A 26,947-nucleotide genomic window follows, 5' to 3' on the forward strand; every position below is an offset into this window, starting at 1 on the left:
TCAAAGTGAGCCAGAATGATCGGGGACGGTGTTTTTGGTGCAGTTTTCATCACACTTAACCACCAAAACCAGTCTTGGAGTTCCCCCACCTCCTGAATCCCACTGTACTCATAATAATATTATCTTAATATATAATAGATGTTAATATAGCTTAAGGTTCAATTACATTGGCACAAAAATAGCTGGTAGAAATGTCGCTTAGAGACCCTTTTTTACTTTCCTACTCTGAGTACATTCCACAGCATGCACTTTTTCACTTTTACTGACTTTAAGTATTTGTCCTTCTACTTAAGTAAAGAATGGCTGTAAGTTTGCCAGCTCTTCAGGACACGTGGAAGAAAGTGATCAAATAAATGTTTCATCCTTTTAAAAACAGCTAAATTATTTAATGTGATTGGTGCAAAATTCATAAAAACCTGCAACAGTTGGAAAATAAGCATTAAAATTTAAACCCTGCATCTCTAAAAACGGTACTCCAGTACTCTGACTGGAAAAGACTGGTTCCACAGAGGTTCAGATTCCACTTTTAGCATCTTGTGTCAAAGCTCCAGAAGCACCGAATCCTTTGTTTTCTATAACGAACATAAATCCAAATCATATCTTTCATTTCCTTGATAAATGATCTAATCCTTCATTGCTTTTAAAGGTTAAGACGACCAGGAGATACAATAAGTTCTTTCCATTCAAGAACTTCATAATGAAAAGAAAAGATATTTGCTCCAAGACATCAAAGTGGTTCTGAAGCATCAGTGTAACTGCAGGTCAGGAGCTGCACGGTGCTAAACTGTCCTGCTGGGAACATTTTTGCACATGAGAAGCTGATTCGTCCAGAGCAGGGTCACGGCAGGTCACGGAGGAGATAATGGTGATCAGGGAATAATCTTCTCCAATAATGTCTTTCCGCCCTTTGACCTATGAGAGGACAGCAATGGCCTGATACATCATGAAGGCCAAAAGCACACCCACATGCACACACATGAACACGCATGCACATTTCATGCCCACACAATGTGTGGCAGTGGGGTTCCCCTGCAGCGTGGACCCTATGATTACCGGCCGTTCCACTTTATTTTCATGTCCAAGCTACCACGCATGGGCTACACACACACATTATAAACATCCCCTTTACTCACACACACACACACACTTCCACTACGCTGCCATCCATTCAGCCGCTGCCCTGTACACACAAGCTCCAGGAGCACCAGGGGAGAGAAAGGGGAGTGCAAACAAACTCTCCCCAGGTCCAGAACTCCGGTTTCAGCCTTCCGTCCATCGTGGCTGGGAGGCCATGGGAACATGAAGCGCCAGGGGCCCTGTGTCAATAAGGAGCAGTGGTTCAACACAATGAGGGCCTGCCTGCAGACAACACTGCTGACAGATATACACACAAAAGAGCCTGTGAATGGGAAGGAGGCTTGTGCACACATTCACGCGCGTGAACACACACACACACACACACACAGGATAAAGAATAGGGCAGTGTGTGGTTGCCCACAATGCCAGTGTTTGATGATTACTTCTTTGTGTGTACACATCGCACTCAAACAGCAAACAGCAGTCTTGATGCCCAGGAGGAAATAAACACACTTATAATAAACGTTTGGCTCGGCATACACCGCAAAAAAAAGGCCACAATGCACTTTTGCATTTTGTCCGTTTCAGTGTAAGCATCAAGTTTGTTGGTCTTAGTGCTGATCGGGTCATTTTTATGAACTGTGTGGTCTCAAACATACACACTGAATGACTGACATGTGCTAATAATTCTTCTAAAATTTGAGAGATACTGAAATGAGAAATTTCAAAAGGAATGATGCATTAAAGCAGGGATGTCAAGATCATTTTATATTGTGGGCCACATGCAGCACACTTTGATTTTAAGTCATAATTTCAAGAAACACTGAATCCCTGAGATTTTTCAATATAAAAAAGGAGAAAAGAAAAATAGAAAGATAAAAAGATAAAAAGAAAAATTTCAACAATACAGCTCAGTTTCTCTACACGATAAAAGTGTAAAAGTACAGAAAAAGTTCTGGTAGCTCATTGACTGTCCTGTAATTATAAAACATAATGTTTTTGTTAATTCACAGACTTATATTTTTTTTTTTTATGTAGACCCACAATAATGAGAATAGACACTTCTATAGTAGATAGAGGAACTAAAGGAAACTTTCTGTCATTGAGCCTTTATCAATAGGAAAAGCTCTAAATCCTGTGAAAATACAGCTAAAAGTTCTAAATCTATTCACTCTTTCACATTTTCCAAAGCCTTCCAGTGTGCCGGATTGGAGTCTGTGATCGATTTAGGCTCCCAGGCCTTATGTTTGGCACCTCTGCATTACAGACTCACTGCACCTCCTCACTCAGCAGCACAGTTACCGGGTTGTTCATGATCAGTATCGCTGCGTAACTGGAACAGAAGGATGAGTTTTTGGCCAAGAAGGAAGAAATGCACAGAGAAGTGCTGCCACCTGGTGCCAGAGGGAGGAAACTTAAACTTCATGCTAAACCGGGTCCTACCAGCAGGTGGCAGCACATTAACTTCAAAGGTCAGTTAGAACATTGCAGGATAAAACCATCTGTGTGTCCAGCCTCTGATAAGAGTCCAGAGGACTTCTGGGCTGTGCTATCAGGCACTAAAATTAAATAACACATGTTTTACTGATGATGGATTATTCCAGGTATCAGTTGACGCCACTGTTTCCTGTCTTTACAGAAGACATCATTATATTGGGAGGAAAATGTGACAGAAATAAGCACACAGTAAACTGCTGACCCAACATGACCTGAAGCTGTGCAGGGATCAGTAAATCTCTGAAAATATCATGTGTTCACCAGAAAGGAGTTACCCTGACTGCCGGCTGTCTGTCAGCTGTTGTTATCCCTTAACCACAGGTGTGTCACTCCTGCTCAACCTGCTGGTGTTCAACAGTTAGTGGAAACTCATAGTTTCAACTGCTGAAGCATGCTATCTGAAACACTGACAAACCCGGCACAGCACAAGGAAAAACACAACATGTTTAAAACAAGGAAGGTCTTCCCCAGTCCCGGGAGTATTTTCCTCCCATGTGTACCAATGTGTTGTCCCTCTATGATCATAACAATACTAATATCACCACAGATGGTGCACAGTGTCCATTAATCAGTTTCTATCAGCTGTGACAATGCGCTTGGTTTCGTTTGTTCGCCTTGTGACTCTGTGTGGGTGTCATCGTGACACACGTGTTCCTGGTGACACCTGCTGTGGGAACTACCACAGAGGCGGCTCTACCGGTCTCTGGATAGCTTTTGTTAACATGATGGCATCTCATCTGTGACAAATACAGAGATAAAGCTTGACGTGAAGGCTGGGTGTGGTCTGACCCATGGCACCGGAGGTCATTGGCTCCTCCACTAAAGGCCAGGGCCTGGTTCCACATTGTTCTTGTTATTTATTTTTTATTCTTTTAATGCATTTGTTATTCCCCAAATAATTATGTCTTCATCTTATGTTTAAAAATACATTCACTGGCCACTTTGTTAGTTACATCTATTCAACTCCTCATGAACACGGATATTTAATCAGCCAATCACATGACAGCAACTTAATCGGGGCGATCGTGGCTCAAGAGTTGGGAGTTTGCCTTGTAATCGGAAGGTTGCCGGTTCGAGCCCCGGCTCGGACAGTCTCGGTCGTTGTGTCCTTGGGCAAGACACTTCACCCGTTGCCTACTGGTGGTGGTCAGAGGGCCCGGTGGCGCCAGTGTCCGGCAGCCTCGCCTCTGTCAGTGCGCCCCAGGGTGGCTGTGGCTACAATGTAGCTTGCCATCATCAGTGCGTGAATGGGTGAATGACTGGATGTGTAAAGCGCTTTGGGGTCCTTAGGGACTAGTAAAGCACTATATATAATACAGGCCATTTACCATTTAAGCATGTAGACATGGTCACGATAATCTACAGTTCAGACCGAGCATCAATCTGGCGTGGTCACCATGCCAGACGGGCTGGTCAGAGTATTTTAGAAACTGCTGATCTACGGGGACTTTCCCACACAATCATCTCTGAAGTTTACAGAGAACAGTCTGAAAAAGAGAAAATATCCAGCGAGCAGAATGTCTCTGGGTGAAAGTGCCCTGTTGATGCCAGAGGTCAGAGAATAGTCAGATTGCTTTGAGTTGATAGGAAGGCAACATTAATCCAAATAAGCACTTATCACAACCAGAAGAGCATCTCTGAATGCACAACATGAGAAACCTTGAAGAAGACGGGCTACAGCTGCAGAAGACCATCGGGTACCACTCCTGTCAGGTGAGAACAGAAAACCGAGGCAACAGTTTGACAACAGAAGACTTGAAAAACCTCTGATGAGTCCCGATTTTTACTTTAGCATGTGGATGGCAGGGTCAGAATTTGGAGTAAAAAAATGTTTCCAGCACCTTGTTGAATCTGTGCCACAAAACCTAAAGCACAACTGTTGCACCTAATGAAGTAGTGAGTGTATGTGTGCTAGTGTAGCTGATGCCGTTCATCTTGTGAGTCAGTCTGTGTGTGCATGATTATGCCACAGTGCGGTTCTGGAGAGCAGGATCTACCACAGAGGCTGTGCAGCTTGCTCTTGGCTTGTTTCTATTGACAGATTTTGTAAACACAATATTAATTTAGAGGTAGTCATTAACATGAAAATTAAGCTTAAATTTGAGCGTGGGTGTAAGTCTGAGAACTCCAATGTATCCCACTGCAAGACGGTCCCTCACTTCATAAAAACTAAGGTAAAGCAATCAGAAAGTGATTTGGTTTGGCATGTTTCTCTTGTTGTTCAGCGCTCTGGGTTTTGAACAGATGGAGCTCGGTTTATTTCTTCGAAGAGTAAAAGGGTTTGGGAGGCCATCATCAGAAAACCGAAAGGCGCCGCTGCAGGAAAGAGAAGCGCACAAAGAGGTTAAAGCAATATCAAAGTTTTATTCTTAAAATGTAGTATAGAGAGGAACAGTAGTACAATTCAGACAGAAAAAAGGAGAATGTAGTTCCATCTTTGAAAACCCTTGATAAAAACGTAAAAAGAGTAACCTGAATCTGCTTTGTGTTCGGAGGGCACTGAGGCGGCGGCCCGAGTTTTGCATCACTGTTAAAGTTCGAGAGAAATTGAAAAATACAACCTTTTGCAACAGCGTAAAAAAATACAGCTGGGGAAAAAAAACCTCTGCTTTACATCTGTAGTGTTTTTGCTCTGGTTTTTTTTTTCGGGTTTTTTTTCGTGTTTTTTTGGTGTGTGTGTTTTTTTTAATGTCCATATAACAAATACAGCATAAAATCTAAAATGATACATCATAGTTTTGAGTTTCATTCATTACAGTAAAATCAGTAGGATGGTAAATAGTATCAAAAGAACAAACAAGACAACAGGATGGTGTCATGAACAAGCACACGGCGTGAACAGAGCGCGAGAGAAAGCGGAAGGTTAAAGTTCACGGAAATAAATCGCCACAGCAGCTTTGTAGCCGACTGTTAATGTTCCATTAAGTAAATCCACTAGTTAAATAATATATTCTTCATATATATATATATATTTATCTCATATATTCTCAACATATATATATATATATATATATATATATATATATATATAGATCCGTAATATATCCCCTCCCACAGTGATTTGAAGGTAAAAGTGACACGAAGAGTATGAATATCTCTAAAATATATCATCTTCCACTGAGTGTGAAGGGAAGTTACACATCTTCTGTATCATCAGCACTTCAGTACTATACTGTATATTCGACTGCATACGAACAGATACTGCTGTTCCAAGGTTTTAACCCGCAAACAATCCGTGTTTCTTTAGAAAGTATGTGCTTAAAGAAATAATAACAAAAAAAAAAAGAAAGGAGAAAGCAAAAACATCTGTGGAAAGGACAAAAATTAAAATCTGTTTCTAGGGTAAAGTGAATGATTCTGTAGCATTAAAGACATTTTTAAAAAAAATCTCAACAATTAACAGACACGAGCAAGGATTTTTTTTTTCTTCTACACTAAGCAAGTATTCACCTGGCTTTTCTCATACATTATATTTCAACAATAATTACAAACAACAATTTTGGTTGGACAAATAGAAATTAACAGTCTTGATTGCATTTTGGAGTCAATATATATATATAATATTAAATAACAAAAAAAAAACTAATAATAATAATATTTTAAAAAAAGTCGCACATTGGAAGAAAAGAACAGTTCCATTCAGACCCGCTTTTGGGGAGAAAAACAAAACAAAACAAAAAAACCCAAAACACAGAAACATAAAAAGAAAATTATTTAATGAACGCAAAAGTAAGTGCATGTCTATGAGGCGCCATAGAGCTTCACTTTTTGTGGAACAAAGTGTTTTCTACCTGGCAGACCTTAACAAAAAAAGACATCAAATTAAACGATGACATTTCTCTATCGTATGAAAAAAAATGGAGTTCTTTTACACTTAAAAACATCACACACAATGATTTCTACACGCCTCCCCGACCCCCCCACCCTCACAACCAACGTTCAAGTGATCCAAAATATATAGATATATACTGTATTTACTTTATACCTCAGTACCAAATATAAACAAACGGGTATGGATGTCCACTTAGGTCCTCAAAATGTCAATTGCAAGTACTGCCGGTAGTTCTACAAAAATGGTGCACGTGTATGTGTGGATGTGTGTGTGTGTGCGCGTGTGTGTGCATTAAATAAAATTTCTTTTAAAAAAAGCTTAAAAACAATGGCAAAGCATACCTGATAGTCGCTGTAGCACAACAGTGTTTCTATAGTTTAAGCTGATTACATATGCATAACTGAGTCAGTTTAAGCTTTATGATTATAAACATCATATATAGCCTGTAGGTCCAGTATTCTGCAACAAGCATTACAGCACCAAACGTTTCATCATTTGGCAAAATTCAAGCTTTAAGTGAAATTCAAATGCTTTTGTATTATAATAATAATAATAATAATAACAATAAAGTGTTACTGTGACGCCGTGATTTGTGTAAAGCTAGCAATAACATTTCCCCTTGTACTTTCTTTTTATTTGTTTTTTAAATCATCTTCCCCCACCCGCCCGCTTAACAACAAACCTAACATCATCTTTCTCTCACTCTCATCTTTTTTTTTTTCCTCTTTTTTTGTTTAAATTCAGTAGTTTTTGTTTCCTGCTTAATCTTGGTGTGCGGTCTGTTTGGCACAATATCACAGCCCTCTTAAATTAATCATAAATATGGCTGTAATACATTAGAGTCGCAAAACAGATTTTTTGGTTCCAAGATTTTGTGCAGGGAAGGAAAAAAAACAAAACAAAAACATCAAACACAGAAAAGAATAATATTTAGCGCATCTAAGAAAAGAAAAAAAATCTACAGAGCAAGGTAAAATCTTCCTGTGGACAGTAATGCTCTTCTTCTGTGTACTTCTACAACACACGCTCAGACGGAGCAGAGAGCGACGGCTTACTACGGCTCTGCTCGCAGACAAGGAAAGAAACAATAGAACAAAACAAATTATAGAATCTGATAAGACCATAAAGACCTCTCTTCATAAATTAAATAATTAACATTTCTTTGTTTAGATGATTGGCCTAACTCAACTCAAAAACTACTTCACCCTACCCGACTCCTGCCCGCCCACCCGTCCCGAAAACAAAAAACAAAACAGGAAATAAAATACATCACCAAAGACCTGATTCATCACGTTATTCGTCATTAAATCGTTCTCTTGTGGGCGCTGGGCCCAGAGTTGGACACATTTGAGCAATAATAAAATCTGTACATCTTGGAGTTCCCGCAAAGCTTTTTTTCTTAAAAAAAAAAAAAAAAAAAAAAAAAAAATTCCAACTCTTTGTCATATACTTGCACAATTAAGTAACCTCAAGGTTTGATAGCACTTTGGAGTTGATTGTTTACCAGCTAGATTTCTGTATACATATATATTAAACATCAACTGTTATTCATTTTTGTTTCTCAAGCTTGTTAAAAATGTATTTTTTTTTTTTTAGTCCTCTTCCGGGGCAGCACCAGCGTTGCCCTCGCCCCAATTTGATTGGTCGTTCTCAGCAGGTTCCTCGCCCTCCACTTCTTCCCCTTCCTCCCCGTCAAAGTCTTCGTCCCGAGGAAACTCCATGCCCTCCAGGCCCTCCTGAGTGGCCTGGTGCGAGTCGGCGCAGTCTGCACACACGCCGTAGCGCCGCGAGCCGTGGCGGATACCGACGCTTGCTGCAAGCATGAAGATCTTCTTGCATACCATGCACTTGTATTTTTTGTCCTTCTTGTGAACCTAGAAGGTAGATAGGGTCGATGACATGGAGTAATTCCAGTTAGTTGTTGTGTAAACGATGTGGTCACTGGTAAATCTAACGTGGACTTATTCTACATTTCTTTAGTTTTAGTTGCAATAAAAGTATATTAAACATGACCAAAGTTAACGTTCTCCTTGAGATCGCCATTGTTGCTAGGAGATAACCAAGGTTTCCCATAGTTCACAAGTGCAACATTCGCCTTCAAAGTAAAAGTTGTGGCTTAACACAAAAGTTTCATAACTTTTACTTTGAAGGTGAATGGTCTCGGTTTCTGGTTTGAGCTGCACTTTTCATGAGTTGGTGTCTTTGATAGAGACTACGCAACTGCAGGAATCTGCCAGCTAGCTGCTAGCTGGACTAAAGCTAGCGCAAGGAGGTTGTCGGTGCAGTGGCATACACCTCGAGCAACCACTTGCCAACTGGTCGAGGAAACATTTTTCTCGGCCAGGAGGGCACTGACCCATCTTTAGGCCTTTGGGACTGATGCCTTAGCGGCTCATTACACATCGGTCATGTTGTTCAGTGATGCCACTACAGCTCTGCGCTGTTTACAAAAACCTCCGCATCAGCGCTGGTAGAGGAGAAAAAAAAATGTCAAAACTGGAAGTAAAGACTTTACTGCAACATCTCCCTCTGTATAACCTGCTACTCTGAGCTTCTGTACTGATAGATCATTAAAATGGTAGTAAAAACTGACACGATTGTAAACTTGTGTCTGGTCAGCACCGGCCACATCAAAAACACCGAGGTTGTGAAAATGAAGTGAGACGTGCACGCCCGGTGCCTCTAAACTGAGTTTCGGCCACTAATGTTCAATCACTTTTGCTGTACTTGACGAGAAAACATCGAGGATAATGGGCACTTTGAATGGAGAAAAGCTAATACAGCTGAGGATCTGCACCCAGGCCAAGTTAAAAAGCCAGATTATTTCTGAATTATGAGTCATGCAAAGCTCTTCTAATGAAAGCTATGAATAAAATATGGAGCTGAACCATCCACGTTAAGGAACAGAAGCAAAGTAATATTCTGGTAATCTCGGAGCTGATGGGAGGCTTCAGACTAATCTAGGTTAGACATTTACATGTTTCCAGTTTCTATGCTACGCTAAGCAGAGGTAAGCAGTAGCTCAAAATCTACTGTGATTAATGGGATGTTAGCAGAATCAATATTCCCATCGGACTTGAAGCAAGAAAGCAAACAGAAGTACATCCTTCACTGTCAAAGTGTTCGTCTCAGCCAGTGGTTCTCAAACAGTACGCCAGATGAAGGGAAAACAGACCAACACGTTTGCTGATTGTGCCATACCAGCCTTTATTTTACCAGTATTGAACTTGGATCCTTTTTTTTTGTTGTTAATGATTGATAAAACCGGGGTGTGGGGTTTGGGCATTTATTTTCCAGCTACTAGGAGTGGCTCACCAGAATAACTGCTTTTACCACTAGTGGAACACAGTAACATTTCCCCTTCTTTTTTCAGTACATGGAACTGGGATAATCTTTCTCAACTGACTAAGGAGTAAAGTAATTATGCTCCATCTTTAACGGGACGATGCCAGGACAATGATTAACTTGGCCTCCTTATCTTTAGATGCAGGAAATGTGGGACGATCCCACAATTCCATTTGTTTGGCATCACTTTGTGTTTGACCCTACAGTCCTCCCACCATTACAAAGTAAGACATGCAGCCAAAAATTTCTACTTCTACACTCACTCCCTTTGAGCAAAAGCTACCAGACACAAAACACAAGGTGGAGGTGCACTGATGTGAGGGGGGCGGCCAAAACGCTGTGGTGTTTGCCAGAAATTGGAGGATGCATGTCACGTGGTAGCACGAGAGGATCCAGTGCATATGCAAACTCACCAGGGAATGTCTCTTTACATGCTCACGGCGGGTGAACAGCTTGCCGCAGATGTCGCAGCTGAAAGAGCGTACACCTGAGTGGATGATCAGATGCCTCTTGAGTGTGCGACGGTGCTTGGCGATGTAGTTACAGTGGGGGCACTTGAGCTTATTGAGGGCTAGGTGTGAGGACTCGCCTGCGTAGAGAGAAAAAAGAGAAAACATGCAGATGCACAGGAAGGTCAGCAGGAGACAACATTTCACTCGAGGAAAAGAAAGTTCCTTTAAACCAATAATGATGAGATGGAGGCAAGACAATTATCATAAAAGCTGCATTTCCACCGAATGATGACAGAGGGGTGTGCCAGCAACCAACATCCTGTTTATCAAATCACTGAGTTAAAATGCATTACAAACCACAAACTGTAATGCAGACATAATTTAGGCAAAGCTACGCACACTGCTAACTGCGGCAGATTCGCAATCCCTCTCTGTGGCTGCTGACTGGTCTGCGGGGTAACTTTATGACTGAGGTCACGCCATGGCGATGATACAAAGACAGATCCATGTTAGGCATGAATGTAAAGCAGCACCATGGATCTATGGATCTACTGCTGGGCTCACGTAGTTCAGTCGGGGGAGTGGGGGGGTAGGGTTAATACAATTACCAGGGAACTGCAATTGAAACAAGGAGGCAAGTGTTAGTGGGCTACCCAGTTAGTCTCTTTATTAAATAATAAACTGAACAACGGTATGGTAAGGATAGCGACACGCTAAAAAAGCTTGTTAGAAGCATTAAGGCAATCTGAATAATCCATAGACACTGAGCTACCTAATGATACAGAACACACGATTAGCAAGCTACATAAATAAAGCCTGGCCATTTTATCACTCAAGGACAAAGTCTATGTATCAACATGTTTATTTATTTCTTTATTATTTTTATTTCAGTGTGTAAATCAATAATAATGCAGATGTCCTTGCACCCTCATTTTCTTCATTAACCCTGTGGGTATGTTTACAAGCCAGCGAGGACAGCTGGGTTTGCAAATAAATAGACGATGTATTGATTTTGAAAAGGCTCCAAACGGGCTGTCTCCGCCGAGAGTGGGGTAATAGGGCTGATCCTTTTGTTTGAGCCAAGGAGCGCACAACAGAGGAGTCGTCAAGGCAGGTTGCTAAGGGGAGGAGGGGACGATGGTTGATGAGAAGCAGGTCACCTGTGTATTCACTCGGCCTGCGTGCGTGTGTTAAACACAGCACAGAAGCACCTCGGGGAAGTGCAACACGCTGTTAATTTAAGCTTCACAGATTTTGTGTAAATTCACAAACTGCCCTAAAAGTGTCCATTTAATAAAAATAAATAAATACATTTTAAATGCAGTGATTTTTTTTATTTTAAGTGAAAGGTCACATTCACTAAGGTTACATTAAAAAAACAAAAAAAACAATCCCTATCACACCTTTTCAGCTGATGCCACCTGACTAACCTGACTCTAAATCATTAATCATCAATTTAAAAAAAATCAAAGCAGAATCAAAACAGAAGATCCGTCTCAACTTTACAAAGGGAGTAACGGAAAGAAAATATATATATATATATATATATATATATATATATATATATATATATATATATATATATATAGACACACACACACACACACACCCTGCCATTTATGACCATAAGCAGTACTCTCCCCTCCTACATGCATGTGACAAAGTCAAGTTATTTTGCATGTGTTCTGACACTAACCGTTCGGTAACTAACTATTCTAGTTCTCAAGAATATACTTAAATCAATTACAGCTTGTTGTACCGTTGGCTGTACAGTACTGTTGAGTCGGAGCACTGGCCATTTTCATATCCTTTATAAATAGACTGAAAGTAACACATAACCTTGTCTAAATTTGTCTTCCCCTCTCACGCCTTGTTGAATACTATTTTTTTTTTTTTTTTTTTTTTTTTTTTTTACATTTGTGCTCTGTGTCATTGTTATACATACACCGTTAAAAACAAAGAAGCTTTGTTTATAGCTTTAATTTTATTAGCCCAAAGGACCAAATTAAACACCAAACGTTGTTTCCCATTTTTACAGAGAAAGAAGCTACACGAGACAGTCTTGCTTTCCATGTGTCAGTCTAATTTGCTTAAACTTGCCCCAGGCTTTCCACGTACTGTGGAAACTAAAGTCTCGATTCGGTGGAGGAACTTTTACCCCTTGGAAAGTGCCTGGACATCAGCTGATTTGAAATTCCAGGAACTTTTGGTGGAAAAGCACCTCACAGAGATCACAGGTCAGCTGCACCTTCTAAAACCAGTTGAACAGGAGTTCCTAAATGAACCAGATCGTTTGTCTTCTCACTTGTTAAAAGGAAACATGTTAAATAGACTTCCCACACTCATTTGAAATAATGGGCATTGCACAAGAGTCACTAAATTTGCCTAAGCTGGTAATTTAGCAGTAGTCTAGAGTGTGGCATCTTACCATTCTCCCAGGACTCCCCTTGCTGTAAGTCTTGCATGATGCTATACTGGATCTGATTGGCCAGCTCTGGGAAAGGGGGAAGGGACAAGAGAAGGGAAAAAGACAGATGAGAGGTGGTTGAGAGCCTGGAGGGTGGGGGGGGGATGCACACCTCACAAGTCTTGTGTACACAACTAACCACCCCCACATGAAACAATGGAAGTTTCAGTGAACAACACAGGCAAACACAAAGACACAGGCCCCAACTGTATGTAAAGCAGTGAGTTTTCCACCAACCAGTGCAACAAGTTAAGGAGGCTCCAGCGGGAAGGGGGTTAACTGGAGGATGACAGAGTCGAGCCCTCACATGGCTCATCTTACACTCAGCTTTAGTAAGCACTAGTGTGAGCACCTGTGTGTGTGTGTGTGTGTGTGTGTGCGTGCGTGCGTGCATGTCCGGTTCCTAAAGCATCAGCGCTTAGAGCCCATTAAAGACACACCCCTTTGTGTGTGTGTGTGTGTGTGTGTGTGTGTGTGTGTGTGTGTGTGTGTGTGTGTGTGTGTGTGTGTGTGTGTGTGTGTGTGTGTGTGTGTGTGTGTGTGAGAGAGTGTGTCTCCATTCTCCCTGGGTCAATATTTGGAATAGTGAGGACAGCCCCAGTGCATTAGAGTGGATTATGGAGAGAAGGGACTGCCCCTGGCGGCTTTGCACCTCGCAGGGATTGGGGGTAGGGTGAGCAGCGGTGGGTTGTTTCTATGCGTGGGTGTGTTTGGGTGTGCTACAACAGAGACCAGTGTGCATGCAAATGCATTTCACCTGCTCTTTGTGCCTTTGCAGCACCCACCCTTTAAACAATCCAACAGTCTTGTTTGGCCAAAGAATTTACTGGCCATGAGTAATGGCTGTGGGCTTGGTGTAGGAAGAACAGGCAGCACTAGCAGAGTAACATAACCTTGAAACACTCTTCACTTTCAATTGCTCTTATCCTATTCAACACCAACCTTCCTTTGACTCTCCAACATCAGCCGTCTCTACAACTAAACCACTGCCAAGAATTAATTGCTGCTTTTCTGAGCTTTCACAGCTCATAATTAACTATTTGAATGGTTTGGGACGTTACCTTGAATGCTAAAAAACTGACATATTTCAGTCTGCCCAATTTAAAGGCCAGACTAATTGTGAAAATCTGGGGAATAATTAAGAGTTGTTTGCAGCAACGAATAATCTAAAGCACAACAAGAAGAAGACAAACAAAAAGATCCTGTTTTTGAAAGGGATAATAAACATTGTAACAAAAAAAGGCCTCCATTTGTGCTACAATGTTTCCATCCTTGGAGCGCGACTACACAGATCAAACTGAAGCAAAATGAAAGCCAAGAGCGTGACATCACTGTGGGAAACTGGGACAGCTAGTATTGCTCGATGACTATTCACTCAAAGAGAAATATGCAAGGCAGCTAGTGCGAGAGAGCTGTGTAGTTTAAGCCAGCAGAAGAGTTTTTGTGGTGTGTACTTGCACCAATGAGAGAAATGGTGATTGTTCTAGTATTTTCTATCCAAGTATATGTAGATTTAGAAGATCATGTGACACACAAATCAAGACTGAATCACAACAATTGAGCACTGTATGCAGTACATGGCTAATCAAGGCTAGACTGTGGGAAATGCCGTCACCAACCGACCGCTCTGACAAGAAACTTTTTGTCCATAAATGGCGCTGGACAATCGAGGTGAAAAATTGTAATGGTACGGATCTTTCAATCAGACAACAGTGTATCTAAACCAATGCAGAATATCTACCATTGTGGTTGCTGCCTGTGTCTAAAATAACTCACTAGAACCATAGTTTGCAAAATGCTGGCTCCAGAGATGTGATGAATTTTTCAGCACATTCGAAATAAATAAATACATACATAAATAAATAGATAAATAAATAAATAAAAAGACTCGAGGAAGTCAAATCTACTGAAATAGAACGAGGACAAAGGTTAGTTATCTTCAACAGAGTGGAGAAGTATACTCGGGGGGGGGGGGTTTGGCATCGTCACCTCCCCAGAGACAGAGGAAAACTCACCAGCTTTGTTTATTAACCACTTTTTAAAATTGCACAATAGTACAAGCTATTTTTTTGCCCATTAAACAGTCAGCAATAACAGGGATATGGAGGTTTCTGTCAAATAATCTGTAATACACACTTGTCTTTACGGCTCCCAGAGGTCAGTCTACAGCTGTGTTACCATTATTACCTACTCAGATCAGCTCGACGGACTCGGGGCAGTACGACTTGATTTTCACCACAATTAAGTACCACCTAATGTGCGTGGGGTCGTTATGGCAACGCAGCTGAAAGTCCCGTGACATCATTTGTATGCGACACAAACACCACAACAAAGGTGGACGTTGAGATGACATATTTAGACTTGTTCAAAACAGCTGATGTAGATCAGGATTCTTTGCCAAAACTTTTGTAGTTTCAACCTCAGCTCTAATCTTCAGAAAAAGGAAAAAAAAAAAAAAAAAACCCTCAGCAACTCAACTTAGGCTGCACTCTGTAGCACTACACCAAAATGGGAACTAACACTAAGACACACACACACACACAAAAACCCCCCGCTTAGAACGCACTCCACTGACAATGGGAACCGGAGAAATGCCACACACAGTACAATTTAACCTCAAATGAATGATATATCACATGTTTAGCGTACAACCGGGCTACATTTCTTATGACCTAAAAAGAGGTGAAACGCCCTCCTCTCAAACATCAAACAGCAGCAGCATAATGTGTTGCACATTTTAGCCTTAAATTCTCTGGACACCACCACTCACAGATATTTCACAAAAGGTTGGCTATTAGTTACAGACGTTCAATGTTCCTGACTGTAGTAGTTAAAGGATTTAAGCGTCTGGATGAGGAGGTGGTTAATTTTTGGTGAGCCGATCATTATTTACATTTAAAACGTAGCACATACTGCTCAACTAAAAATCTGGTAGTTGAGGTAAATGTACTGTTGGACAGAAAATATAATTTAGGGGTAAACAGCTGCCTTAAAACCTTTTTCATGTGATTGATATCTTACACAAAGCCATAAACATCTCTTTATTTGGAAAAAGCTGTATATACCGAACAGAGACATGGAGCGCACATGTTAAAAAAACTAACAGCTTTAAGTGAACTCTCTCTAGGCCAACACCCAGCATCGCTACACGTACATTTTAAAAGAGGCCTTGGAGGCACTAAGAGCATTCAAGTGCATTTAGGGAGGTCTGTGGGAAGAAATGCTTCCCCTGCTTTCTTCATTATCCCGCATCAGGAAGGGCTTCTGTCTCTCTCACACCACACGTACATAAAATGTAGTTCTCTACTTCTTCTACACACAGTCTTCACATCCTCTTCCCCCTGTCCATACCACTCCACTTAATATGTGATATCATTATGGTTAGATGGAGAGCCATGCTTAATGGCAACAAGAGATGGAGAAGGCTGGATCTAAGAAGAGATTACCAAGAGTGCTACAACGTATGCGGACTGGATAGGGTGGATGAAGGAACAGATAGTTTAAGTTTAAGAGAAAAAGACTGAAAAGATAGAAGATTTCAAGAAAATGGAATACATGAAAGTCTCTTACAGAAACAAAAACAACCTCAGCGTTAGAAGGACAGACCTGGTAACATTAACATATCTAGATCTCTCATCTGTTAACTTTTATGAGCCCGATGGTCTGGACTAATTGGTGAAGACTGAGCCCAGGATTGGCTTAATTATTGACCATTCATGGCAGGTTAGATGCTTGAAAAGCACAGATTGGACTGCTTTGGGTTTAATCTGTGCTTTTATTGGGTTAGCAAGTAGGAAAAGTTTGTTACTTGATGATAAAGCCAACTGAATGTTGCTTTTGAACCACTCATGTTTCAGGGCTCTACTCAGTAATCTTCACTATATTTTTAAAACCTTTTTGCCCGACAAATGTGCAGCTACAGACTCCTTCCAAGGTTGGAATTACTTCTAAGGCACAGTGCGTTATTCTGCATTTGCACAAAAAAAATGGTGCGTTTACATTATTCACTTTAAATACAAGGTTTTAATGTGTCATGTGACTACCAAGAGTGCGAGGATGCTTTACAGTGGAGGACAAGAGCTCGGTCTGAGGCTCCACTGTGTGGATGGGGGGGGGGGTGTAAAGGAAGAATATAAACACTTACACAAGAAACAAAATGTCTTTTGCTAATTACTACTTAGCATTAGCTATAAAGTACAATCCACATATTCTCACATCTCATAGCAAGACTGTTGTAAAGTTGAAAAGGTGTGTTAAATGTGTGTCTTACCAGCATTTTCGGAGAGCGAGGAGAAGTCCTCTCTGGGGTAGGAGGCTGAAGGCTGGATGAACATCCCCTCATCGAATCCCTCTTCAGGCTCTGGTGGGAAATTGTAGACAAACCGCCGTGTTGTAGCTTGTTTTTTCCTCCGTCCACTTCCAGCTGCAGCATCCGGTGCCTCTCGCTTTATTGCTGCGGGTGATGCGGCCGTGCCGCCTGTGGCTGGCTCGTTCCAGACGAAGACCCGCGTCTGGCCACTCGTCGCCCGTGTTTCATTGGTCTCTGCTGAATCAGATGAGTTGTCGTTTTGGTGGGTCCAGCTACCAGAGGCTCCGGGGGTTACAAGGGCACAGCCCTCACCCCTGACCACTGTGACTTCTATATCACTCGTCTCCTCTTTCACGCGGCCATTTTCGTCATCTTCTTCCATTGCCTCCTTCCCTTGATTGCTGCTGGCCTTGATTGATAGCTTTGACAGGATGCTTGTCGCCCAGAAGTTACTTGGCTTACGGTCTAGCCCTCTCTGTCCCTCTTTGGCCACCATCTGCCTCTTGTTGTAGTCCACCACCACGGAATCGGGAGCTTCTTGCTTGATGCTGATATTCAGAGCATCCTTTATGAAAGCCCTACAAGAATGTACAACCTCTGTCATCTGGAGGTAACTAGCAACTGACATCACCTCAATGGCATTTTGGCTTGTGAGCAGCAGATTCCCAGAGTAGAGAAAGTCGAGGATGACCGAGAAGCCCTGCACAGCAGCAACATCTAGGTGCGTGACTGTGGTCTGGTCCTGGGTCTCGCTCTTGGTCAGACAGTAGAGGGTTTTGAAGTAGCGGCTGCCTGCGACCAGGATGTTTTTGTGCGCGCGGAACACCTGGCCCGAGACGACAATGTTGACGTCACAGAGGATGCCACTTTTGCGTTGCTTGTCCAGCTCCTGTAGAAGCTGGTAACAGTAGGAGTTCTCGTTGGGCTTGTTGCGGTAGTCTTCCTCTGTGCAGTTAGTGGAGGGGCTGGTGTTGTCCGAGGGCCTCAGTGTCTCCTTTTAGGCAAGAAGGAAGAAGAAAAAAAAAAAAGTATTGTAAAAAAAAATGTGTGTGCCCACACAAGTAATTTGCAAGTGCAAGCATAAATGCAATCGTACACAAATGTTTTCCCTTCCTGTAAGTCCTGTCTTTACAAAAAACAAATACACCCACTGGGTTCCCAACGACACTGTTGCACCTGTCCTGGGGATGAAACAGGTTTGACAGGCTGCTGTTAACGGGGAGGTGGGAATGACGGAAGGCAAGGTGCAGTACTTTAAGGCTAGGTAATACACTAATGCCAATTTGTTTTCTAAACCAAATTCCACAGCTGCAAATGTAAACATAAATTACAACCACATATTAATAAACACGAGAAATGACTGGATTCAACCACCACAAACAAAAGTAACACATCTTATTCCATGTACCAATGTATTTTTGGTTCCAGGCACGATGCCTGCAAAAACCTGAACATGACGCCGTATTTGAGCACGATGGCATGTTTGTTCAGCTAAAGCAAGCGTTACAAAAACTTAACACGTTTCTGAGCTAAGCATTAGTGACCAATCAGGCACAGATCAAGTCCAAATATCTGACTGATTCAACTCCTGCCAGATCTTGTGTTACAAGTAAGCGGCAAACTCAAGGACTGAATGACAACGCAAATAGAGAATAGAGTTCCTTGAATGGCCACTTAAGACTGGATCAGCGAGAGAGAGACACATATTAAATGCCTGTATTAAAATGTTGACATGTATGGAATGAATCTTGTAATTGCATATTGATAAGGCTTAAAAACATGGTTATATTCACCATGACTCCCAGGTGTTAACACTACGCCTCCTGAAGTTTCTTAGTCTTTGCTCCTTTTGGAGATTTTCAATGCAGTCATTTTGGGAATTAACATGACTTAATGAACAAGTCTGTGCCTCAGTTTTGGTAAGCAAAATTCTGCCCTTGTGTTGTAGGATATGTGTCTCTACAATATACCTACACAAGCTTTGAAATCAGCTTGCTAACTGTAGCATTAGCTGATAACTTATCAGTCCACCCTTTCACCTAAACACGGTCACTCCTGGCCTCGGAAAGAAAAGATGGCGATGGCTATAAAAAAAAAAAGAACACACAAAAGTAGAGCCTTCAAAATCAAAAAGCAGAATCTACAAACTGACGGGTGAGATCACTGTTGCTATATCCATCTTTTACAGACTGTGGTTTCAAACAGGGAAGAAAACAAATACATAGCATTAATACTACACACAGAATGAAACAAATGTATTTTCAGTGACCCCTATATACACTCGCATGGATAAGAATAATTCTGGATTAAGACCTCTATCCATTTGTATGTCCTGATGACACAGTTTGAGGCACCATTAAGAAGCTAGCCATAACTGTGCTAGGAGCATATTTGAAAATGCAATCTGCAATAACACTCAATGTCTTGAGTTAGTTTTGGGTTTTTCTCCCCCTTGATTAAAATATTTTTTCTTTCCATTTATATTCTTTAGTTAGCTTCTACTACAGATTCGCAGGATTCAACATTTTGCACGTATTTAGTTTCTAAACAGCTAAAATGTGCCACTTGATGAACAGGAAATAGGCCGTAAATAGACCAGGAGGCCTGAGAAGTATCCAAAACAAGCATGGGAGGGGTACAGGCAAAGGCATCAAACCCCACTCACCTGGAAAGAGTTGAAGGGCAAAGAGCCAGACTAACACAGAGCAGGAGAAAGAGGTGTGTACACAGATGTGCATGCATATGCTTAATACAAACATCACATAACACAGTCTGGGGTGAAGTAAACGCATATATACTCACAGACAAAATAAACTGCCCAAAAAAGTATATATTTTTTTTATATATTTATATATATATTAAAAAAAAAAAAAAAAAATCATAAACCCAGAACATGCATGTCAGTTTTTCCACATGATGCACACAAGCAGGGCATACATCTCTGGCTCATTTTAGAATTGCAGAGCAGATGTCCTAATCCAGAATAATTCACATTGCTCAAGCCCTGCATTTTTGCCCCCACCCATCACCATCTCGCCAGCGCGCGTGCACATGCACACACAAACACACACGCTGCCTACACGTACAGCTGGGGTTTCAGCTCGAGTAATTCAGATTAAATCCATTTCTCTGAGGTCCCCACCCAGCCCCCACCCACCACCCCTACTCGCTCCACACTGCAGCTCTTGTCCAGGGCAGCCTGGTCACAGTATAGGGGGGCTTATCATCCTCTGCCACAGCTGGAGGGAGAGAGATGGGATGGAATAAAACAAAAGGCAGAATGAGGGAGAGATAGGAGGGGTTGACTTTGCAGACCACATAAATAAATGGAGGATGCACAGATAGAGCACATTAGGAGACAAGAGAGCTGCGCTGCACAATCCTGGTGGGGGAAAAAAAACAAAAACCCAAAAAACCGTAGAAACAGAGCTGAAAGAACTATATGAAAAGAGGCTGAGAATCTGCTGATAATAAATATTCCAAGAAAATGAATAAAAGGCAGAGCTTGAGAGAACAGTGAGGGAAAGGGCGGAGGAGAAAATGTCGAGCAGAGGGGGACAGAAAGCGAGCGTGATAGAGAAGGAGTTGGGTCACCCCATTTTAGCCTTCACAATAGCTCGTGTTCTCCCCGAGGCTTATTGTCCACTCACTGTGGGCCTTTGTGAAAAGGCTCGGCACTCACTCTCTTATTACACAGCAGCTCCCACTTGCAAGCATAGAAAGGAGCCATGGTGCATGTGGGTGAGGCTAAGAGGATGAGGAGAGAGGGAGAGAAATTATTCCATGATATACACATCAAAGCCTGTGGAGGGGCACGGTTATCATGTTGAGTACTATGGTTGGGAGGGGGGTTAATATAGCGTTGTGGTGACAGGCAGGAGAGCGATCGCAACAAGGCGAGTCGGATATGCTTTCAACTTAGATTGTCAACACTCATGCTTGTTTGTTTTTGCCCAGAGTTTTCAATTTTCCACCTAGCAGCATGAAATAAAATAACCTTAATGACAACTTCAGGGCTCAACAGGCTCAAAAAAATAAATAAATAAAAACAAATACATCTCAAATACTACAAATAAACCAACACCCACAAACTTGCAGACTGCTTATCATTTGCAGCAACTAACCATCCCGCTCCCAAACACCCTGACTCCTCTCAGCTTTTATCCGGGGTAAGTTGCTCCATACTGGCTTCATGAGCAGCATCATTCTTTCTCCAGATGTGCCACGTGTGAGATGGGAGCTTAAGAGAACCAGCAGATCAACCCTGCACAGCAGATGCTGGAGGCAAAACCAGCTTGAGCCAAAAGAGAATGTGGGGACAATATCAGCCTCCCCCAGTCATGACGTGGCTGGGTTTTTATTTGAGCCAGAGATGCCAGGGGTGGAAGAATAAAAGGCAGAAAGAGAGCACAGCATCCAGAGGGTGCTTTGATCTAGGTCAACCATGAATGCTTCAAAATCTTACAGTGAACAGCCAATAACTGCTGATTTACAGGTGGATTAAACAAACCAAGATGGTCATAAACCCGAGCCTTGATGCTCTGACTGCTTGTAGAAAAGAATACTTCAACAAACTCAACCGCAAACCCAAACAAACCACAACGCCCCCAAGGCCAGCAGATCCATGGCAAACACTCAGACACACCTCCAACAGATCATGTCATACAACAAGGTCCCCTTGAAACATAATAACCCACTGGAGCCAGTTTTTGTTTACCTTTTATGCACACATGTTTGCCTCTGTCCCCTCACTTATACCCCACCACCCTCCATCTATCCAGTCCCATGACCAGCCCAGCCCCGAGGCCATCTCCACCAGTCTTTCACAAACTCCCTGCATCTAGTGTATCCTTCACTCAGCCCCCCCCTTTCCTCACCCAACCCGTCTGTCCCCAGATGCTAGAACAATACTGCAGTGTGCATTTGGCCCAAGGTGTGGGAGGGCTGCACTAAGCGAGTCCCTGCCTCCCAACAATGCTAAAGAGCCGGGGGTGTCACTGACAGACTCAACGAGAAGAATTCTCCCTCCGGCTCCTCCCCACCCATTCCCCTGACCTGCATCCCCCAATAAACCCCCCCCTCAGTCTATCTGCTAGGCACCAGGCTGGACCCCTTACCCTTGTGGGAACACTCAATCACAATGAATATGGTGTTTGTCTAGGGCTGCTCGACTACAGCAAGAATTAAAATCAGAAAATTTCAGGCCAATATGAATCCCATGATTTCTCAAAGACTTTGGGAAAACAGGGAACTTAAATCTTGTCATTTTAACTGTGCGTTTCCTTCAGCTTTAATTGCAATTCAACAGAAATTAAACAAATAATGAAAAGAGAAAGAAATACGACCCGAACTAAACGTGTCCCAGCCTGCAGGAAGGGAAAGTGGGCTTTTAGGGAGCAACAAAACTAAAAGAAAGTTTGATGGGTTGAAACACAAGAACAAGAGAGACACTGTGAAATAATCATTTCATCTCCAATCTTTATCTTATTTAAAAATCTTTATCTCTTAAAAAAAAAAAATCCAATTTCAATAATCGTTAGAAGCCAAAATTATAACTGAAATTAAAGTTTGATTAATGATGCGGCCCTATGTTTGTCTTTACTAAAATGACAGGATGAAAATTACATATAAAAAGGAGCCTAAACATATCTTAATTTCCCTTTTGGAGAATTAAGTGTAGTGATGTTATCTTACACCCCCATTTAGACCAACACAGTAGTGTTTGTTTGGCCATCAAATCAAATGGGTCAACATACATCATCTGACCTGACTACAACCGTATCCTGAGCTGGTTCGGGCATATAGCGCTGGTCTCTGGTGAACAGGCGAGATGGGGATTAAATTTGTCACATATACTCAACAACAACAAAAACAAAAACCAAGGAAGTAAATGAAAGTTAAGAGAGAATAGCTGTTGAAAACCTGTTGTTATATGACAATTACACATCTCTCTGTGTTATCATGTTAAGAGGAATACCAGCCACATAGTCTCTGCACACGACCATGACAAGGAACTTTCTCTATCACTCTGTAACATCTAGAGTGGGTTTAACACACGCTCAGCCGCCCTCCTTTAAATGCGTATTAAAAGAAGTGTATGGGCTGCACATTTTTTACCATAAAAAATAAAACTTTTCTGAGAATTCAATTTAATTAAATTGGTCGTACATATGTGACTTCATATCTGATCTCAGAAAACCTCGTCTCCTTTTGCCTCCATTTACCCTTTTTTTTCTCTCTAGTGAGCACAGGGAACAATCTGAGCATAAGACAGCATCTAGAGAATTAAGGACAACGGCCCCCTTCTCCAAGGATACCCACATTTACCACAGCTGCCCTGGTGTGCTACAGATAATTGAATTAGCTTTAACAAATGCAGCAGAGGCCTGACTAACATCAGGAATGGGTGAATAGAACAAGACGTTGCCTCATAACACCGTAGTTCCCCTTTAATGTACTGCTTCATAATGCTGTCTTACTTACACTGCTGCCTATTATTTCAGCAGTACTGTGTTTGCTGTTTTGTTTACTTTAAAAAGGCAGTCCAAGTTGAGGAAGCATAAAAACAAAAGATAAATACTTCGGAAAAAAAAGGAAAGAAGGCTTTAAGCTTTAATTCAATCTTTTCTAATAATACAGCATTGGGACGTTATCTACTCAGCTCTAACCATCTATCAGGAAATGGCCTGAAAAACCTCTCAAGACAGCGTCTGGGGTCCTTGTTGCTAGGGAAAAGCCTCACCAAGCCCCTAATCCACTCCTAGTGCTCTCCTTGCCAATTAGAGATGTGTACAAGTTAGTGGATCACTTTAAGTCATTCTGATTAGTGATTGCGTGTACAAAGGAAGGAACTAAATGTAGTAGTACAATCCTCTTCACTCACAAATCACAGACGAATAGCACCCCGCTCTTAATTCTCGTGACAGCTCAAACCATTCTCTGAATATGAGGTAGGATGTGGCAATTTAAAAAGGAACTGAGCTTCCCGCCCCCCCTCCATACTGTAGGACTAATGGGAAAAATGTCCTTTGACACCGAACTGTACAGACAAATCTGCCCTCCCTGTTTTTATGAGGTCACTAAAAGAGTATTGTAGAAGTGTTGCTTAAACCGCAATAAAAAATGATGAAGCAATAAAAACATCTCATGGACATCAATAAAGGGAGTTCACATGTAATAACGATGTGAGTGTTTTGAATTAAAAAAGGCATTCAAGAAACTGATATGGATACCCAATAACTTTATACCTACATCGAGCTTTAGCTAACTACACACTCTTTATGTGCCTATTAAATAAAGTGGAGTCATTTCCTGTAAGTATGACCCGTGGTTTCAGTCCTCTGCAAACAGGATAAGCCTTTAATCATAAGATATGCCCCAAAGTTATAGCCAGAGCCCAATAATCCAGAAATATGGATGACAGGCTCAGGTGATGCTGTGTCATCCTATCACTGACATCTATTTTCACTCTTTCAAACCAATTCAAACGCTGCCTCTGGGCAAGCAAGATGTCACGCTCAGGGCAACCTGATTTACTCTCCCCTCCTTGTCCAGCACTGCAAGTGACACCATCTATGGATTTTGGGGGGTCATTCTCGCACAATGCCTCTAATTTAGCTCCCTAAAGGGAGGCGGAGGTGGAGGAGGAAGAAATGCGCCAGAGGTCACCCGGGACAGAGAGGCAGCAGAGCTGCATGAGAGGCGGGGGGTTGGGTAAGGGGTGCGGTTCCCCGAAGGCTGCCAGGGTCGAGCCCTTGCCATTGTGCGACCTCTAGCAAGCTAGCGATCAAGACTGCTGCTGGTGAAAGGACTAGCTGCAGTGTACGGTGAACATCTCAAACTGCTCCACAACACCTGCACTGTCCGATATTTATCCATTCCTTTTCGTCAGTTATCAGTGATTAGCAGTTAATTGTGACACGCAATTAGTCCGGTCACTTGACAACAAACAGCCTCCGTAGCGATATTAGCTAGCAGGTGTCAAACTGGAGCAGGTCTTTAACTTGCCCGGTGAGTGGGCACACAACAGTAACTTGCATAGTACAATATATTTTGAAGTGATTCTGTTTTTCCACTCTGTCACCCCTTAGCTTCGCTACAGGGGCTTTCCAATACCGCAACTGGTCACCTACCTCCGGCTAAACAGTAAAGCCACGGGCGGCTGTGAAGCTAGGCTAGACATTAGCTGTGGTCGTTAGCGCACACCGATGCTAACTAATTAGCCGGGAGAAGGGATTGTGAAGCTTAGGTAAAAGCTCATTTTCCTCCCAGGCTGCGCTTTACAATTTGAAGTAACTTCTATTACGTGCGACAGAAAAGGGAAACAGGTAATGACATTAAGGTATGCCGACGGTGACAGGTATTTCACGTTACGTAGTTAACTAAACGAAAGCGTCGTGGAGTTGGGCTAACGTTACCTGTTTGGTGGGATCGTTTCTCCCGTGCTCAGAAGACAGGTGATGTCTCAGCAGCAAGGCCCTCTTGTAGTTGCGACTGCCTTTGACGAGCTCGTCGCTGTTTTTAGTGGCAATGTTGTGACACCAGGAGCAGGACATGAGTCCAGTCTCCTGGCAAAATTTGAGCCATGGAAATTCTTGCAACCACGAAGCGTGGAAAAGCGAGTGTTTCTGAAGCAGCGTCTGCGGTCTCATCTCTACCCCAGATTTCCTGGATCCCGTCTCGATCCCTCCCCTGGCAGTCTCCTGGCCGTCGGCGCTGTTGTTGTGACCGTTCCCCGCAACCCAGCTTTTCCCGTCCCCGGACCCGTCCTCCGCTTCCACCGAGTCGACACGATCGTCGCCGTCCCCAGCTGCCCGACTGCCCCCTTCCGGGTCCTCTTCTTCCTCCGCCTCGGGTTCCGTGCTATCGCTGACAGATCCAGCGCCCTCCACTCTCTTCTGCGACGGTCCTTTCGCCCCCAGATCCCTGTCCTCCTCTTGATCCGGCCTGTTCCCGTTAAAATGTCGATCTTGACAGGCCGGGGCCTCCCAGCTGTTACAGTTCCCCCCACCGATACCACTGGAACCCGTTAACCCAGCTAATCCACCTCCTCGGAAAGCCAGCGACCTGCGGTTTCTCTCACCGGACATTTTTTTTCTTAATATACGTTAGAATCTTCACTTTCTCAACAGTATCCCCCTCCTCCGATTAAAATGCTGTGTTTATAACCGATGTGTTTCCCGAAAGAGATGGACCGTCGTCGTTTCTGCGCTCCGCTCGGCCCTCCCGGTGAGAGTATGTAGGTTATGCGGAAATAAATAAAGGTTTTAAACGCATAATGAATTTCAGGGTTCTCGCTGCGTCCGCGCAGGCCCCGCAGAGGTCGAATGGCAACGACTTTCCTCCCCACAATGCACCTCGTCCAGAGGGGGGGCGGGGGGGAGGGGACGTGTTGGTGGTAGTGGTGGTGGGGGGTGGCTTTTTAAAGGAAGATGATGAGGGGGGGTGTAGATCAGCATGGGGTCTTTTGTGCTTAAAAAAAAGCACCCATTTTCCGCATGCTTTTCATCTGATGTCTGTTTGTTTTATTAGACCGCAAATGTCAAATCACATTCCTCACGGCGGGGTGTCCCAACATTCATGAATGTCTGCAGTAGAAAACTTGTCGGGTGTCTTTTTTATATTATTCATTTATTTACTTTTTATTATAGTGAATATATGTATTATAAAAAAAAATAAATAAATAAAGGTTGGCATTTGAATATGAAGAAGTGGGGCAAATAAATATACATAAAAGCATGTTAACCGAGATATTTATTCCAAACACAATTGCTTACACTACAATAATATTAAGTCGATATTCGACATTCAACACCACAATATTACCCCTGAGCTTTATGTGGTGTGTGTAAGAATGGTGCCTTATATTTTGTATGTGCTCGAAGTATATTTGCATTTGTGGGGGGGTTTTCCCAGACCCCCTTTGTTGAGTTTGTTGGTGCATGTTGAACCCTAAAACAAACGTTAAC

General features: G+C 42.4%; 1 protein-coding gene across 2 annotated transcripts; it reads right to left on the reverse strand.

Moving 5' to 3' along the window:
• Window positions 1–4,918: 4,918 nt before the first annotated feature.
• zbtb10 (zinc finger and BTB domain containing 10) lies at window positions 4,919–26,329 on the reverse strand. 2 transcript variants are annotated; one of them, XM_031742291.2, is made up of 5 exons: window positions 25,397–26,329; window positions 16,941–17,973; window positions 12,632–12,697; window positions 10,165–10,340; window positions 4,919–8,280 (listed from the first exon to the last, which is right to left on the reverse strand). In XM_031742291.2, the coding sequence occupies exons 1-5, from the start codon at window positions 26,066–26,068 to the stop codon at window positions 7,999–8,001; spliced, it is 2,229 nt and encodes a 742-aa protein (XP_031598151.1). In that variant the 5' UTR covers window positions 26,069–26,329; the 3' UTR covers window positions 4,919–7,998. The 2 variants fall into 2 exon arrangements, with proteins under 2 accessions (XP_031598151.1, XP_039461218.1); XM_039605284.1 differs by lacking the exon at window positions 12,632–12,697.
• Between the last annotated feature and the right edge of the window lie 618 nt (window positions 26,330–26,947).

Source organism: Oreochromis aureus, linkage group 22 (assembly GCF_013358895.1).
Source record: "Oreochromis aureus strain Israel breed Guangdong linkage group 22, ZZ_aureus, whole genome shotgun sequence".
Classification (NCBI taxonomy): Eukaryota; Metazoa; Chordata; class Actinopteri; order Cichliformes; family Cichlidae; genus Oreochromis; species Oreochromis aureus.